Genomic DNA, 19,173 nt, shown 5'->3' on the forward strand with positions numbered 1-19,173 from the left:
TTCCATCGTCTTATTCTTTTGAAATATAACAAAATATCCAAACGGACACTACATTGCACCCGTGCGAGACTGGAGTGCGTCGCTAGTATTATACAGGTGTAACCAGAACGCTAGCAAAAACGAAGATAGGTGATAGTTCATAGTACTGATGATTACTGATATGATTACTGACTGACTACAAAAAAATGCGAAAAAAATGAATAAAAAATATCCTATATTTTGTAAATGTTCACGATATATCTAAATATATAAAAGGAAAACGTGACTGACTGACTGACTGACTGATCTATCAACGCACAGCTCAAACTCCTGGATGGATCGAGCTGGAATTTGGCATGCAGATAGCTATTATGACGTAGGCATTCGCTAAGAAAGGATTTTTGAAAATTCAACCCCTAAGGGGGTGTAATGGGGGTTTGAAATTTGTGTAGTCCACGCGAACGAAGTCGCGAGCATAAGCTAGTTGCAAATAAAACATCTGGCATAGGTCAACGAACGTTGCGTAAGTAGGCCATTCGAAGTCAATGCCAGTCGTAGGTAGGGCATTGACCCCAGTTTGGAACGCTATACATTGCGGGTTTGGAAATTCCTAAATCACTAAAACTTCAAAATGGTTATTGGTATTTGATTGTGTTTAGGTAGTAAGTATAACAATAACGAATACGAGTTTTGCCAGCAAACTGGTTACACCCTGTAAAACTAAGTAGCTAATGCCAGTGACTTCGTCCGTGTGGGCTACACAAATTTTCAAACCCCCATTTTATCCCCTTAGTAGTCGAATTTTCAAAAATCTTATCTTAGCAGATTCCTCAAAGAGACATCCAACACAGCCCGCTCCATAACATGCTGAGCGACTTTGAACTTGTGGACAAGGCTAACTGTCTGTGTCCACGTTTCAGCGGCATAATGCATTAGCGCACTCGAATATCTCTTATCACACGGGTGCACTCTCTATTCCTTCACCTTCCGATGGGACGGCAATCCAACACAACCGGAGAGAGATTAGGAGCAGGAGCGACGGCTTTGCGTACTCACCGAGGCACGGGGGTGCAACACCGCCAGCTTCCTCCCCAGGCTGCTAGTGAGAATTTCTTAGGGATTTCTAAGAAACTTATAAGAAATTGGCACTAACGTACTTTCTAAGTGGCTAAAATATTACAATTAGGAATATTTACTAACTCAATTTAGAAATTACGTTAGGTATACCTACCTACCTGCCCACTCCAGGTCGAATATAATTTCGATACACAGATCGATTCAATGTAGTTTATGACCATTGGTTATCATTCGACTAATGTATTTACGATTTATAACTACATAAGCGTGTACATAAATATCTAGGGCGGGCAGCAGGATTGGCACTGGGGCGGGCGGCAGTACCAAAACTGTTACCGAGCTATTTAGTACACATACTAGCACATACTAGATACATAAATAAATACATAACATATTTTTTTGTAAAAAGTTAAACGTATTGCAAATTTTTTAATGTATTTATTATATATTTTATTAATTTGATTATTTTTGTTATTTCGAGTGCAAAAGTGCAAAAGTTAACTATTCGAAATGGGTGCTGAAGATCCGAATACCCTAGTCGCAGTCGAATTTGAAGTTTTTGGACAAGTTCAAGGTAGTACTTTAGTTTTATTTCAAGTTATAACAATCTCTAATTCAATGATTAATACACTCCTCCGACTCCGAAAAATTAGATGTATGTGTCCGGGATCGAACCTCCGACCCCCGAATAGGAGGCCGAAGTCAGTTAACCACTAAGCTATCGCTGCTTTTTTTGCTAAGAGGTAGGTAGTAATAAATAATTAAAATCAATAAAATAATCTATTTATCTATAGATTTTTTTACAAAAAAAAATTGGGGTTTTTATTCCGGCATGGTGTGTTGCCATATTATTATGTACTTTAAGTTTGACGTCTCTATTTTTTTGACACAAATTACTTTTTTAAGGTAGGGTAGAAAATAAAAAATATTTTAGATGTTCATAACTGGCGAATGTACCTATCCACCAAGTAGGTGTGGCACAAAAACAAAATAGATACGATGATGCACAATAATAAGCGATAAAAGATAAAATTATCTAATAAAGATAATAATTAATTAAGTATTTGTTGGTAGGTATTAACTTAGATAATTTGATAAAAGGATACCGCTTATTTATTAGACATAAATTAAGATTCTATGAAGATAAATAATTATATGTATTTTGTTCTACTTTGTTATTAAGATAAAATGAAAAAGTAGGCAGGTACACCTACTAGTACCTGTATACTCAATCCATTACAGTTCTTGCATTTCACGAGGGCGAGAGTGGCTCATGCTTGTGTTTAAGCCGTATCGGTATAAGTAAGGAAAAGTAAATGTGTGCGTTTGCCGTTGCGAGCGCTTGCTCACGTCTGATTGGTCCGACATGCACGCACACTTATGGAATGCCCATGTAAACGACGTATCCACAAGTAAAGTTTTACTCGCCTTCGTGAATTGCAAGAACTGTACAAGTTATATTAGCCCTTGACTGCAATCTCACCTGTATATTCCAATTTCAAACGGTATGTCAAATCTGAGATTTGGTAGTTATTAAAAAGGCTCGACTACACTTCACTCTGTCTGCTTGCTCAGTCTTTAGCTAGGATATCGTACAAAATTTTGCAAACTGAAAAACGCGCGCTGAATTTTTAAACAGTTGCCGCCTTGTTCGGAAAAGGAAGGAAACGCGTCTACTTAACTCCGGGATTACCACCGGTGGCTAGCCACCGATCGATCCCTCAACAATTTCACAAATAAGAGGTCAGCCTCTTTTTTAAGTTTTAACCACTAGACTAGGTATTACCGCTTTTTCACACCTTCCAGGTTGGCCTTATATATTCAGTTATAGTAGAACTAGTAGGTATCTACATTGTTGGGTATTTGTCTATATCTAAAATAAATTATTTCTCAGTGATTATTAAATAGAGAGTCTTCCAAAATACGTAAAATCCACGTCCTTTGTTAGTTTACCATTTTAAATTATCGATTAAACTAAAAAAGTACGACATTATAATGTGAAGTCACATTCCCGCTATTTCACAGAATAACGCATACTAAGTGCGCATTTTGACGTTTGATAAAAAGTTACTGATTTGACTAGTTGTCAAATACCGTATTACTATCGTGACATTGTACCTAGGTCTCAGAACAGTGACCTAGGTAGTTGTTATTGAAAAAAAGTATTAGTAGATTGATACACAAATGCCAAAGGTCTATTTAACTATTTATAAAGTAATTAGCAAAGGTGTTACGATGTCCCACGATAAATAATAACTCTAACTAAGCCCATCGCTCCGGTTTTTGGGTCAGCTCCCAAAATCAATGACATCGACCTACATCTAGTCGATATCTAATTATAATCAGACTGTTTCAAATCAAGTGTAGACACGTCCGGCTTTTAGATGGTGTGGTTCGATATAATATTATACTTACTCCCAAAGCGGCTTGTGTTGCCCCACGGAGCACGCAACCTGCCACCCCGCGGGGCAATAGTATAGTGCATTCAATATTCACTGGCGTGTTTCCACATGACACCGTCATTAGCAATAACAATAGGATTAAGTCGTAGCGGGTGAATTCAAAAGTATCAACAGTCAACACTGGTTGGTTTGCAACAAAATATATAAGGTTGAACCGGCTCCTTTAAAAATGAATGGGCTCTATGAGTATTTTGTCTAGGGCCCTATTGTTTCCATGGCATGTCGAATGTAATCCTATTGTTATTGCTAATGACGGTTTCAAGTGGAAATACGCCAGCTAATATTGCATGCACTATACCTATTTAGCCTAAAACACCTCTGAGTGTAGCGGTACCTACTCTTTGGCGAAGGCCTGTGTTCAGCAGTGAACGTCCGCAGGCTGAAATGATGGCTCGTGTCTTACCTACTCAAATCACGAGTCTTCGATCACGAGAGAAGAAAGATTATATTGCACTGTGTATAGTGCCCGAGCGTAGCGAGCCATGTAATGGATTACGCAGTGCCGGCTTAAGGCTTATAGGATCACTTTGTTGTCTGTCCGTTGTGTCTGTCAAGAAACCTATAGGGTACTTCTCGTTGACCTAGAACACAGACCACCACCTAATAGACGGCTAATAGCCGAACACCCCCGCTCGCCAAGCTTAAGCACATAAGGCTTGGCATTAAAGTCGGTACCCTCACTCCGCACATTGTTTTAATTACGTGACTTTTAAGTCCACCAATCACAACGCATTCTCCCCTGTCCCCCGCCAACATTTTACGATTTTGTTTGATGCAAAACCTTGTATATGCATACTCTAGGAGTTGAATTCTGTGACCTAGAATCATGAAATTTGGCAGGTAGGTTAGTATTATAGCACATATAATTAGTTAATCTATCTGAAAACCGAAATCGATGACAATGAAAATAAATCAGATCAAAGCAATCAATATTAGACAACCCGGTAGCTCAATTTAAAATTGTCTTATCACTCTATAGTCTATACTGATAACAAGATGCGCCTGCGTCTTATCATGTATCTATTAGGCAGTTTTATTTAGACCATGACTCATACCGCATATATTCCTAAACCGGACATGCTTTATCAAAGAACTTTAGTAACGTAATTCTTTTAATTCGCTAGTACTTACTAGAGTTTAAGAAGGTAGCCAATCATCATCATGATCAACCCATCGCCGGCTCACTACAGATCATGGGTTTCCTCTCAGAGTGAGAAGGGTTTGGCCATAGTCTACCACGCTGGCCATGTGCGGATTGGTAGACTTCACACACCTTTGAGAACATTATGGAGAACTCTCTGGCATGCAGGTTTTCTCACGATGTTTTCCTTCACCGTTAAAGCAAGTGATATTTAATTACTTAAAACTCCCGCGGGATCGAACCCCCGGCCTCGGATTAGAAGGCGGACGTCCTAACCACTAGGCTATCACAGCTATAGGTAGCCAATAAAACATTTTAATTAACAAGATAAGTTTAAAAAGTAAAGTTGTACTCTAATAATACATATTAATATACCCACTTAATCGGCTTCTTTAGTCTGTATAAGTCCACTGTTGGACAAAGAAATTACCTAATGACACTAATTCCCGTCACCCTCTTCATCATGAGGGTCATTCATGCTAGGGAGGGCGCCCTAACACTACACCTCCTACTCTATTGTGAAATCTAAAATTTAGATACATAGGTACCTACCTAGATAAAGTGTACATACGATCTAATTGAGTACCTACCTTCACCTTCAAGTCAAGAGTGAATAGGCATCTTCTAGACAAGCGCGCTTCTTCTTAGGCTGCATCAACACTTTCCACCAGGTCTGATTGCAGCCGTGCGCTAGTCTATAAGTAAAAAAGTATAAGTAAAAAAAAACCGGCCAAGTGCGAGTCAGGCTCGCACACTGAGGGTTCTGTACTACAGTCGTATTTTTTCGACATTTTTCACGATAGTTAGTTTTCAAAAACTATTATGCATAAAAATAAATAAAATCTGTTTTAGAATGCACAGGTAAAGCCCTTTCATATGATACCCCACTTGATATAGTTATCCTACTTCGAATATTGAAAATACTAATTATTAGTTCATGACCACATTTTAATTTTTTTTTGCGTGATCTAACCCTAAATTCACGGTTTTCAGATTTTTTCCCCTAAAACCAGCTATAAGACCCACCTACCTGCCAAATTTCATGATTCTAGGTCAACGGGAAGTACCCTGTAGGTTTCTTGACAGACAGACAGACAGACAACAAAGTGATCCTATAAGGGTTCCGTTTTTCCTTTTGAGGTACGGAACCCTAAAAAAGTCAAGTAGATATGCTTAATGACAAATAATGAAGCACCCAATAAAATCTATGTCGTTCTTCCAGGCTGTTTCTTCACAAAGTACTGCAAGGACCTGGCGGAGAGTCTCGGCATCTGCGGCTGGGTGAAGAATACCAAGAGAGGCACCATCTACGGCAAGGTGCAGGGATGTAAGCCGCACATTGATGTTATGTAAGTTATCTTATCTGAGAATCGCATTAGCAATTTGCGGGACTTATAACAAACTAGCTTATGCTCGCGACTTCGTCCGCGTGGACTACACAAATTTCAAAACGCTATTTCACCCCCTTAGGGGTCGAATTTTCAACAATCCTTTCTTAACGGATGCCTACGTCATAATAGCTATCTGCATGCCTTTCAGCCCGACCCGTCCAGTAGTTTGAGCTGTGCGTTGATAGATCAGTCAGTCAGTCACCTTTTCCATTTATATATTTTGATTTGGTGCAGTCGTTCGGACGTTATGCACGTACGTACATTTCGGCAAATCATTTTTTCTGCCCGCGACTACGTATGCGACCCGCGGTAACTGTCTTTCCCGTGAATTTTCCGAAACTTGTCTTTTATACAAAACTTGTCCTAACAATAACAAACACAACAAAACATAATTATGTCGTTCGGAATTATGCGGGTACATGGTGCGGTACATACATTTCGGCGGTTTATTTTTATGTACATAGATTTTCTATTTAAAAAAAAGTTATTTATTTTGACCACTAGTATACTCTTTGACGACCTCCCTGGAGCTTGTTGTTGAGATTTTGGGAGTTGAGGTGTTCTGCTGATTGAATTTCGGAATCCTAACGGAGATTAGCTCTATGCAAGAGATATTGTAGTACATAAGTGTATGCGCAAACACAGGTAGGTATATTATACATATATATTCCCTTTCTCTCATAAGGATGGCAATCCGACATGATCGGAGAGAAATCTGGCGTTGATAACACTGCCAAATATCCAAACTCGAGGCTGCTACTGGAAGCCTCAGTCTCTTGCCAGATAAACCAGATAACTGTTTCCAGGGATTGAAAATCGAACCCGGGACCTTCGATTTATAAGAAAAACCTCGAACAGATTTCATTGTTGGAGTACCTGATGATATAAAAATTAATAGAAAATGAAAGGCGAACCCTAAACCTTGAGCGCCTTGGATCAGTTCCAACTCTATTGATACCTATATTTCCTTCACTCATTAATTACCTGTCAACGCCAGACACGGTGAACAAAATGTGATAGTGTAAATATAGTAGATTGTACAACAAGGGCATAAACAAACCATTTCATCTGAGACCCGAGTCGGAGGCGAGGGCAGATATTTAAGTCGAGGATAAAATGGGTTTTATGACCGAGTTACAGGTACACTCTGCTTTTCATTTCGATTGCGAGAAACAATAATCCATACTAATATTATAAATATATGTAAAATATTTAAGAGATTTGGTGAGTGGGTCCAAGCCAGGTAGCACCTGCAAATTGTAAATAACTACATACTTAAATAAATAAATAATTTATAATAATAAGAAAAAAATTAAAACTAATTGTAATAATATAATGTTAATAATAAGATAAAATTAAAAACTAAGTATTCAAAATGTATGTGCATGGTAAGGAATAATAAAAGCTTTTTTATTATTTATTATTATTATTAATATTATAAATGTAAAAGTGTGTATGTCTATCTGTCTGTATGCTAGCTTTTCACGGCCGAACCGTTCAACCGATTTTCATAAAAGTTGGTATGGAGTTAGCTTAAATTCCGGGGAAAAAATTGTATACCTATACCATTTAAACCTAGATTTGATCGGTTCCAGCCAGCGGATTATAGCAAATTAAGCTTTTGGTTCATTGTGTATCATGGATTTCCGCAAAATAACGGCTGCTTCTATACAACAAAACAGTATCTTACGACAGTGCGATAAAAAATCTGTCACCCTACCGCACAAAACACCACCTATAGATGCCTAATAGCCGGACACCTCCGATCGCCAAGCTTAGGCAGTTGCTTATCATAAAAGTCGGCCCACGCCCATCACAATAAAGATTTTTTGTTTTCATGCGAAACCTTATACATGTGTACTCTTGAGGTTGTATTCTCTGTCACTCTACACGAGCACGACGCGTCCGCGTCTCAGTGAATCGGTATTATCTATAGTCAAGTTCTTTTTCACTGATCGCAAGTATAGTAGAAAACTGACAGAATATGACTATAACAACCTTATTTGTTCGCAGGATCAACTGGCTAAGCACGGAAGGTTCCCCCGGGTGTAAGATTGAGAAGTGTGACCTCACCAACTGGCAGTACCTGTCGCGGCTTGATTACAACAACTTTAGCATAAGATTCTAATCATTTTCAAAAATAAAATTTGGTAAATAATATAATTTAATTTATTTAATGCCCTTTCCGATTTTGGATCCGAGACATGGTCGCTAACAATGCGCCTCATAAGAAAGCTCAGAGTCACTCAGCGGGCGATGGAGAGATCTATGCTTGGAGTTTCTCTACGTGATCAAATCAGAAATGAGGAGATCCGTAGGAGAACTAGAGTAACCGACATAGCTCAACGGGTTGCGAAGCTGAAGTGGCAATGGGCAGGGCACATAGTCCGTACAACCGATAGACGCTGGGGTCCCAAGGTGCTGGAATGGCGACCTCGCACCGGAAGACGCAGCGTTGGAAGACCCCCCACCAGGTGGACGGACGACATCAGACGAGTCGCAGGGAGCCGCTGGATCCAGGCGGCGCAAGACCGTGGCGTGTGGAAGTGGTACAAGAGACCTATGTCCAGCAGTGGACGTCTATTGGTTGATGATGATGATGATGACGATGAATGCCCTTTCCTTGTTTTTACAATCAATGTCCCGGTTCTCGTTTTTGATCGAGCGAAACGAGGTTTCTGAGTTTATTTGAGAGTAATAATATAATAATCTTAATCTTAATATACTTAGGTATAAAAGGAAAAGGTGACTGACTGACTGACTGATCTATCAACGTACAGCTCAAACTACTGGAAGGATCAGGCTGAAATTTGGCATGCAGATAGCTATTATGACGTGGGCATCCGCTAAGAAAGGATTTTCTAAAATTCAACGCCTAAGGGTGTTAAATAGAGGTTTGAAATTTGAGTAGTCCACGCGGACGAAGTCGCGGGAATAAGCTAGTAAATAATAATAAAAGCTTTATTTTGATTCCTTTAATTCTTAATTCTATGCCACTATTCTGACTATGCTTAAATCTAGTTTATTTTTCTAAATCTTATTTTTGTCTTTATAGCAGTTATAATATTTTTCCTTATAATAAAACATGCTTGTTACTTATTTGTGTAGGTATCTATTTTGTTTATATGTAAGGACTGCCTGCGGCGGTGTAAGCCTCCTCCATTCCTCTCCTTATGCATCTATCTCTATAGCTAGAATACCTACTCCATGTCTTACTTGCAATTTTTGCGATGTCATCATCCCATCTTTGTAATGGCCTTCCAGGTCTTCGTTTTCAATTCAAAGGATACCAGTTTGTCACGGTTTTAGCCCACCTTTCATCCTGGCACCTTTGAATATGACCTGCCCATCTGCCCGTTTCTTACCGACTAAGCGACTAAACAAGTCGCTCTCGGCCGTACTCAGAGTCAGACAGAGCTATATCTCTCACATAAATCTGTCTCGTTTTAAATTAGCGACTCAGTACGGCGAAGTCAAGAAAAGGTGACTGACTGACTGACTGACTGATCTATCAACGCACAGCTCAAACTACTGGACGGATCGGGCTGAAATTTGGCAAGCAGGTAGCTATAATGATGTAGGCTTCCGCTAAGAAAGGTTTTTTGAAAATTCAACCCCTAAGGGGGTGAAATAAGGGTTTGAAGTTTGTTTAGTCCATGCGGACGAAGTCGTGAGCATAAGCTAGTAGTTACATAAAAAGTTAAGCTTTTTATAACGTTTTTCATGTAACCTTCATATAAATCATACGATCGTAGTAATAAATAATTATGGTCCAAGATCCCACTGCCGCCAGACGTTCCTTATTTTCTGAGAAACAAAATGTGTGGATATAGTTGTGCTAGTGTGTACAATTAATGTACGCATAAACATTACTCACTTTACTTAATGTCTGAGTGCTGATTTCCATGTATATTTCCTGAGTATTGTTATGTAAAATGTAGGACTCAGATTATAGATTGGTTGTATTTATATTTTGGGTACCCATCTTTGGGTGTAGGCCTCCTCCATCCTGATCCACTGTGATCTCTCCGTGGCAAGTCTCGTCCATGTCGGTAGATTATAAGTAAGGTAAAGCTATTTTATTTTTTGCGAGCTTTAAAGCGAAATTACTGCCGACGAGAAGTTTTTGGCTGTATTGAATTATGAATATTAATTATTAACAATATTCTGTAAAACATACATGAAAGTCATCAAATCAGACTTTAATAAAAGTGAGTATTTTTTTAAAATAGATATAAGCTAGAAGATATGCGTACGTTAATAGTACACATTTACATTACTCTATCCCATACATTTTGTTTCTCAGAAAACAAGGAAGGTCGTGGCGGCAGTGGGATCTTGCTCTATTAAGTAAGTAGGTACCTACTTAATTAAGAAGTTAATCCGAGATAAGTTAATACCTAATAAGAATATTTGCACTAAGATTAAAAACAGACTCAATTAATATGGGTAGGTATTGGTAATTTTAATAATATTCTTTAATTTATTGAGGGGGCTTTAAAGAAATAGATATAGACATTATAATTGAAAGGGAAATTCCTTAATCAGTCGTACCTATCTATCTACTTACCTGATTGTAATTAATGACTAGGTGATTTCATACTTCCTACAAATTATTGTTATTTGATTTTTATCCATAACTAGCTTATTCACGCGACTTCGTACGCACGGACTACACAAACTTCGAATTTTCAAAAATCCTTTCTTAGCGGATGTCTACGTCATAATAGCTATATAGCTGCATGCCAACTTTCAGCCCGATCCGTCCAGTAGTTTGAACTGTGCGTTGATAGATCTGTCAGTCAGTCAGTCAGTCAGTCAGTCACCTTTTTCTTTTATATGTATTTAGATTATGAGTCAATCTTTTCAAAAACAGGATAACAATTGAAATTCTTCTTTTTCATCATCATCATCATCTCAACCCAATGCCGGCTCACTACTGAAAACGGGTCTCCTCTCAGAAAGAAGATTGGTAGACTTCATACACCTTTGAGAATATTAAGCCTTAAGAACTTTCAGGCATAAGTATAAATAATTATGATCATCTAGTTTCACGTTAAGAATTAAGATACACCACAGTATAAGTCCCGCAAATTGATATTGCGCTGGAACCGTGTCTCATTAACATCGAAATGATGTCATTTTGACGTAAGCCGAAATAAAAATATACCATCAGCTCGAAACTTCGTCCAGTGCTGACGTCCCTAAAATGGCGGCCACGCGCATTAGCAATTTGCGTGACTTACCTCTACTTAGGTATATTTGCGCCTCCGGGAAATGATGGAAACTCGACTGATGGATGGATGAATCATGGAATACAATAGGTTTCGTTGATAATAAAAATCGATAAATAAAGGAATAGATTTATTGATGCAATTTATCTAGACAGATAGATCTATGTACATAAACTTATTATTACATTTTGTACATGTGTTCGAAGTGTGGCTTACGTCATTTTACAATATTAATGAACGCGTCACGAATGTTGAAAAAGGGAGCGGTTAGCATTTAGTATTATTTGCGGAGAAATCCAAAAACAAACACAAGAGGATTGTTTATTTTAATTTTTAACCCCCGACCCAAAAAATAGGGGTGTTATAAGTTTGACGTGTGTATCTATGTGTTTGTGTAACAGTCTGTGGCATCGTAGCTCCTAAACGAATGAACCAAATTTGATTTAGTATTTTTTGTTTTTAGAGGGTTTTTGTGTCCGGGGGTTTTTAATTTAATTTTATCACATAAATTAGTAATTCTCGTGCAAGAGTCGCGGTCGCGAACCATCTATCTATTCTATGCTACCGTCCTTTAAGAGCAAAAATTTTTGTGCTATCGCCAAAAAACGTGGGAATTTTCAAAAAAATAATGCCACGTAGGACCATGGTTTTTGACCACCTAAAAATATTGTTTGCACTCAACGGCTTTTAAGTTAATAGACGGCAATATTATGGAGAAACTGATTGACTGACATATCAACGTAGGTATAGCTCAAATTGCTGGGCCTAGAAACTTTTTTACATGTAGCTTCTTTCTATAATTTAGTAAACAAAGTAAGCGTTTTGAGATCAAGAACTCTAAAACCTAAATTTTAATGTTGTGTATAGGTGTGTAGGTTTTACAATTCTAGGTATATTTAGTTTTAGGAGGAAGTTGTGGGAAACTTAGATACGGACAAAAAGCTGAAGAAAATTTCCGGTAATCCGCTGTCCCTGTACACGTATTAACGCGCGTGCCACATTTTTAATGGTTTAGGTATGTCTTCGCGTTTAATTAATTCAAGTTTAATGTATTATATGTTGTAATATTATCACTATTACGGTAGCCTCCCTTTGTGAAATTTTAAAGCTTGTCAAACCTTTAAACTTAGGTATATCCACATTCTTTTATAGAGTTCATGTGCTATCAGAAACATGATGAATAAAAAGATACATTTTACAAAAATATTTCATACAAATAGGTTAGTATGTATGTACTTACATAACCAAAATAGATACAATTTTTATTGGAGAATTTCGATATATAAGTACCTACCTACGTATTTATCACAATAAAAATTATATTTATTTATTTTATTTTTATTTTTCATGTACGAAAATTGTAGTTACATAGTAGTAATAAATTAAGTTATATTGGAAAATTGTGACTTGCTAGTTGTGCTCCGAATTTGTTAAGTTATAATAATGTTATTTAGATACCTAGTTAGGTATGTAATTATTGTTACGACTAGCGTTAAATCAGGACTTATAACGGTTAGGTACTTAAAATAAAAGGAATTCCTGAATTCTTTACGTTGTCCCCATCTATACTAAGTTTCAATGCATTCATAAAATATAATTAATAATTATTATTACTAATTGACATTGATATGTTTTGGTCCTACGTATTTTTTGTCCCCGTGTTGAAATCACAAAATATTATACAAATTATTACAATTAAGTGATTTAAATTTACAGAAGCTCATAAATGCTAAATAATATTTACATTTACAATATTATTCGTCAATTACATTAAACATGTTAAATTATTATCATAGACATCCAAAAAAAAAACGTAATAAATACCTACACGTGATTTAAATAAATGAATACCTAAATAAAAAGAATATCAAATAATAATTAACATGAATACTGATAACCAAATAATAAGACATATAAAAAATAAAACAGTATCTAACAATTTCGCGCTAAGAAATTAAAATGAGTAAAACCACATTCTGTCCAAAGAAATCAACACAATATTACAGTGCGACAACGCTCTCTTGGCACTTGAATGACATTGACAGGGGGGCGCTGTTGGAGAACAAAGGCTTAGACAACAAGAACAAAGGGGACACTTGCCGGCAACGTTAGTTCCGATTTTCGCCACGCGTCAAGATAACCTTGTCGTGTCGCACTGTATCAACATTTTTGATAAAGCATTGGAAAATCGTTCACTAAATTTAACTTACAACAAATACTCAACTTAACAACTGTACACTAAATAAGTAGTCTTTATTATCAAATCGGCACTATAACCATGTAATATTTACAAGTTACAAATAAGAAGTAGGTACCATATTACTCATATTTAGGTCCGTATTTATTTCATTTCTTAAAATATGAAAGAGATAGGTACTGTACCTATAATATTAAAAATATTGTAGACAGCAATTACCTAATATTATATACCTATGCACAAATTATAACTTTTTCTGATTTTGATGTTTTCATTTTTTCTTTTTTCATTCAGATTTTTAAATATTTTATTAAGTCAGGCATTAAACTTGAAAAACTTAAGAGTCATCAAACTCATACTGAACCTAGGTCAGGTTTAGTTCAAAATCAAAATAAACATTCGATAAACCATGAATACCTATTAGTAGGCGCTAGACGATATTTCAAAGAAGAAGACTAATATCGAAACAAGGTAAGTACTAATATCGCAAGAAAAAGTACCTACGCTCTACAGTAGATACTGCACGTTTTTCAAAATAATGTACCTACTTACAGAAGCACTGGCTGACGCTGCCAGGCAGGTCGGTCCTACGTCAGGACCATTCCACTCGAACGCCGTACGTGAACCGACGGAAATAACACGTATTCTAACAATATTATGTGCCGATTTGTGGTTACTTATACTATAGAAAATGCCTACTATACTTTTTCCTCAGGAATCTGTAAGGGCACACTCGCTTCCTCCACTTTCCTCGCATTGGCGGCAGAAGTTGTTTCTAGAGTTTTGCGTCGGTTCTTGACCCGTTCCTTTTGGAAGAATAGCCTCAGGTAGTGACAAGGGAACTCCACGCAGTCACCCGCGGGCTCCTCCGCGTCGATGTAGACACCTCGAACTAGGATAGAGTTGGAGCAGTTGAGAAGAATGAGCAGCACTAGGCTGGCGATGTGTGAACTCCAGTTGCTGAGTTTGGGCGAATCTATTAACAAAAGTACCCAGAATGAATGCTAAAATTTAAATTTTGAAATAATGTATTTTCTGAATTGAGTGTTCTTCCAGATTTCTCTAGGTTTTTTGTGAAGAGCAACCGCTGAGTAAATATTATCTTGCTGGTTCTTCTCGGTAAGAGACGAATTTAAAACCATAGATTCAAACTGATTGTATCTTGTGAAATTACATTAGGTAATACATAATTTTTTTTAAGTTACTTAAGATAGATAGAATATTAATTAAACAATTTGATTTTATTAATAATTTTTTTTTTGAAAATATTACAATAAAGCTTAGAGCTCTAGCCTGATATAATTAATTGCTAATTAAGTTAATCTATGTTAACATATTGTATAAAAGCCCTGTAAAAATAAATAAAGATATTTAAAAAAGAATTACCTGGGAAGAAATACACATCCAGCAAGCCCCATATTCCTCGCCACACGTTGACGGTAGCAAAGAACGAGATGAGGTGGTAGACGTCAGCCAGCAGAAGCCTCGGCGCGCCCTGCAACTTGGCCACCGCCCACCGCACCGGCGCTTGCGCAGCGAACGTCAGTATCACCAGAGAGTAGCCCACTACCTGGTGAATAAAGAGTCCTTTATGTACTTACTGAGTTATGTGCGATTTATACATTAAATTTCACTTGCTTTAACGGTGAAGGAAAACATCGTGGCGATGGCGGTTTCATTAAAATCGGTTGAACGGATGGGCCTTGAAAGGCTAGCAGACAGACAGACAGACGTGTGTCTTTCGCATTTATAATATTAGTATGGATGTGAAAGTGTGTGTTGCTTGTTTGTTTGTTTGTCCTTCAATAACGTCGCAACGTGATTTTTTGCATGGGTAGAGGTAATTAAAGAAGAATGGAGAGTTACATAGGCTACTTTTTGCCCCGGAAAATCAATGACTTCTCACGGGATTTTTAAAGAGCTGAATCTACGCGAATGAAGTCTCGGGCATCAGCTAAGTAGTTATATTATATATATTCTGTGCTAATACGCACTTATATTATATCAATAAGTTATCTAATTAAGTATACTTATGTGAGTTTTTTAAACAAGGTCTTTAAGTTCGGTTGACCTCTTTTAATCACATACCTCTAATTTGTTTGACAAATGATAACAGAAGTTCCCAAACAAACAAGTTATACTTATTACACAAAATGTTATAATACCACCAATTACGTGTCTCACCCTAATATTTTAATATGACAGCAATGAACAAATAGACTAATCTTATACTAAATGTGTAAGTAGATATTAAACAGAGTAATCGCGACTAACTGTGCTCTGACGATCTACCGAAATGCCCATTGTCAATTCACTGATCGGATTTTTTTATAGCTAGCGCTTGCTGCAATCAGACTGGCTGGTGGCAAGTGATGATGCAGCCGTAGATAGAGCGCACTTCACTCTTGACTTGAAGTTACCTATCTAAGTATATTAAAAGTGGAGGAGAAAACAGACGTCGGAAGGGCGTTTCATAATCCATATTTTAGGAGTTCGAATTAGAAACGAGGAAGCAAATCGCTTCGTAGGTACGTGTCCGAAGAATTTCGACGTGACTTAGCTCATTACTAATAGTCGTGTAGTAGCTTATAATCGCGACTTCGTCCGGGTGAACTGCACAAATTTCAAACCCCTATTTTACCCCCTTAGAGGTTGAATTTTCATTTTTGGAAAGGTTTAAAAGACGATGCTCATGTGCCTGAACTCTCTGTGTTCGTATAGAATAGCCGTCTATGAGAATGCATTGTACACTTGTATTTGTTTTCATAACTTACTTTTTCATAGTTTCTGAAAAAAATAGTTCGTTTTTGAATTGAAACAGTTTTGGAGCACTTTGCTGCGACTTATTGCCACATCTGTAAATACTTTAACGGCGCCTCGGTTGATCTTTATATAAACACTATTATTCTCTTATCAGTGTGTAAAGATACACCTGCACGCGGATGAAGATTGAGACTATAATATAATTATTGTCGTTAAACTTAAAACCTTAATTGGAGGCTTAGAGAGATTTGTTTGTCAATTTAAATATATCTATTATGTTTGCAGAGGAGTGGAAAAGACCAGGCGACATAAATAACTGTAAATAAATAGACACAGAACTGTTAATTATAATAGAAATGGTACCAAAATACAAAAGTCTCGGCGCTATAATATTAGACTGGACATTTTTCCCTAAAAGCAGGAGAAACCTTAATATTCACACTCACAGGAGTTGAAATTTTCACAGAGTATGTAATTTATTGCCGCTATAACTAATTATAACAACAAATAATGATCGGCACTCTCGGCATGCATTGCATGCAACGCATTACGCTGCCAAAAAGCCTACGAAATCCAGACAGGCCGGACACGTACCTTAATATATTTGGCCGAACATGATTGTAAAAAACTAGTAAAAAGCCAAACATATCTGGCTTAAATCAGACCTGCCTGACAACCCTAATTTAGAAATAAAATAGAAAGTCGTTAAAAAAATTTAAACATTATGTTAATCTAGCAATCAAAACATCGTAAATAAAACTATAAGGACGTTTGTGCACTCATCCGTGGTTTTACGGATCCGTGGAAAAAATACAAATCGAATGTAGGTACGTATTTGTATGACGCCTGACGGCCGAAGAATCGATCGAATCGAATCGAAGAATCACGAATACGAACTGAATACGGATGAGTGCACAAACGCCCTAAGACTTTGAAATACATTTATTTTTACAATAAGACACAGCAGCACTGCGAGCCGATACGTTCTTTTACCACTTCTTCACTTATTCTGAATTCGGTAACAATAACAACTAATGTACTTAGTATTTATTTATAGAAGCATACATTATTTTATTACTTAACTTGTTACTGAGACTTGAATGTTTTTGATAAGTAGGTACAATAGGTATAGTGCGAGAGAAACAGACAGATAACTCGACGACTCAGTTTAAAATGCGACGACTATAGTTCATTAAAAAGAAACTGGCTCTACGAGGTTTGGTTCTAGGTGGAAAATAGGCTTTTTCATCCAGTTAAAGCAATCTCTCGTCAAAATTTCCGCACAGTGCCGCGCCTTTCAACCCATACAACAATATGCATTATCAGTAAATACTATTATCGTAAACAAATAGTTCAACGAACTAAGGAGTGCATAGAGTATAGGTATAACAATTAAGTAAAGTACAGTAAGCGGCCGAAAGTGATGAACATCGGCCTTTAGAATGACAATTCATCTTTGTACAGCGTTGTCTCTGTCACTCATACCCATATGACGCTTTGTCGGTCTCAACGACCGAGACATAGTGCTCTACGAATCTGCTGTCTCCTTCTAAAGATCGATGTTCATCACTTTTGCCGCGTAGGTACCTACCTACCTACTGTAATTAAGTTGTCTGTACAAATTTTGTAACATTGAATTACTAGATTATCCTAATCCTAATCCTAATAGGTATAATATTATAAATGTGAAAGTGTGGATGTTTGGATGTTTGTTACTCAATCACGCAAAAACTACTGGACAGATTTGGCTGAAATTTGGAATGGAGATATGTAGATTATACCCTGGATTAACACATAGGCTACTTTTTATCCCGAAAAATCAGAGAGTTCCCGCGGAATTCTGAAAAATGTAAATCCACGCGGACGAAGTCGCGTGCATCAGCTAGTATAATAAATGTGAAAGTGTGGATGTTTGTTACTCAATCACGCTTAAACGGCTGAACGGATTTGGATGAAATTTGGCATGGAGCTAGATTATACTCTGGAATACTCTGGATTAACACATAGGCTACTTTTTATCCCTGAAAATCAAAGAGTACTCGCGGGATTTTGAAAAATGTAAATCCTTGCCGACGATCGACGAATCCGTTAGAATTATAAAACTCATCATGTTTATCTATTGCGATCGGGGATTGGCTATCGATCGAAGTTTTGCGTTTGATCCACATTCATTGATTGACTTGTTTTCTTTCACACCTATTATAGGTTTTTCGGTTCGGAGAAAATTAACAAGACATGAAGATACTTAACAGACATAATAGTATATTATTCTTATGTAAATAGTGATTGATAACTTTCACGACATGGCAATCAATAATTTGTCCAGTATAAGTATAATCGACTAAGGACTATGTTTAGGTATGTTTATTTGAACATTTATGATTTTGTAGCATGGGTATACATATGGTTATCATCATCATCATCACACGTTCAAGGAGTAAACAAGACTTTTATCCATTTGTATAAAATAGAATAGAACAGAACAGGATAAAGATATTTTGTATTCAAATAAACTTTTACAAGTAGATACCTATTTACGAAATGTTTTTCCTATCGAGAAGAACCAGCAAGAAACTCGGCGGTTGCTCTTTTCAGAGATTTTATGTAGGTATAATAAAAATATGCAAGTCAAATCCACGCTCTTTTATCATTTAGGTACATAATCTTCGATTGTGCAATACTTTTTTTCAGGAGCATATACTACTCAAGTTTTATTAGAATAATCTTGTGTCTAATATTGATAGTGGAATCACTACTCCTATCATAAATGTGAAAGTGTGTTTGTTTGTTGGTTTGTCCTTCAATCACGTCGCAACGGATCGACGTGATTTTATGCATGGGTACTTATAGTTTAAGACCTGGACCTAGTTTAAGACAAGCACAGGCTATTTTTTATTCCGTAAAATCAAAGAGTTCCCGCGGGATTTTT

General features: G+C 37.0%; 2 protein-coding genes across 6 annotated transcripts in view; one reads left to right on the forward strand and one right to left on the reverse strand.

Moving 5' to 3' along the window:
- Positions 1–1,394: 1,394 nt before the first annotated feature.
- Positions 1,395–8,208, forward strand: LOC117984694 (acylphosphatase-2). Its single transcript, XM_034971341.2, has 3 exons — positions 1,395–1,630; positions 5,882–6,008; positions 8,064–8,208. The coding sequence occupies exons 1-3, from the start codon at positions 1,567–1,569 to the stop codon at positions 8,176–8,178; spliced, it is 306 nt and encodes a 101-aa protein (XP_034827232.1). The 5' UTR covers positions 1,395–1,566; the 3' UTR covers positions 8,179–8,208.
- Positions 8,209–11,400: 3,192 nt separating this feature from the next.
- Positions 11,401–19,173, reverse strand: part of fusl (fuseless) — a 28,428-nt gene continuing 20,655 nt past the window's right edge. For all 5 annotated transcript variants that reach the window (XM_069500148.1, XM_034971335.2, XM_069500146.1 and 2 more), the window contains 2 exons: positions 14,868–15,051; positions 11,401–14,457 (listed from right to left, as the gene is read on the reverse strand). In XM_069500148.1, the coding sequence (XP_069356249.1) occupies positions 14,180–14,457; positions 14,868–15,051 (462 nt within the window). In that variant the 3' untranslated portion in view covers positions 11,401–14,179. The remainder of the gene's footprint in view (positions 14,458–14,867; positions 15,052–19,173) is intronic.

The sequence above is a fragment of the Maniola hyperantus genome, chromosome 8 (genome assembly GCF_902806685.2).
Source record: "Maniola hyperantus chromosome 8, iAphHyp1.2, whole genome shotgun sequence".
Lineage (NCBI taxonomy): Eukaryota > Metazoa > Arthropoda > Insecta > Lepidoptera > Nymphalidae > Maniola > Maniola hyperantus.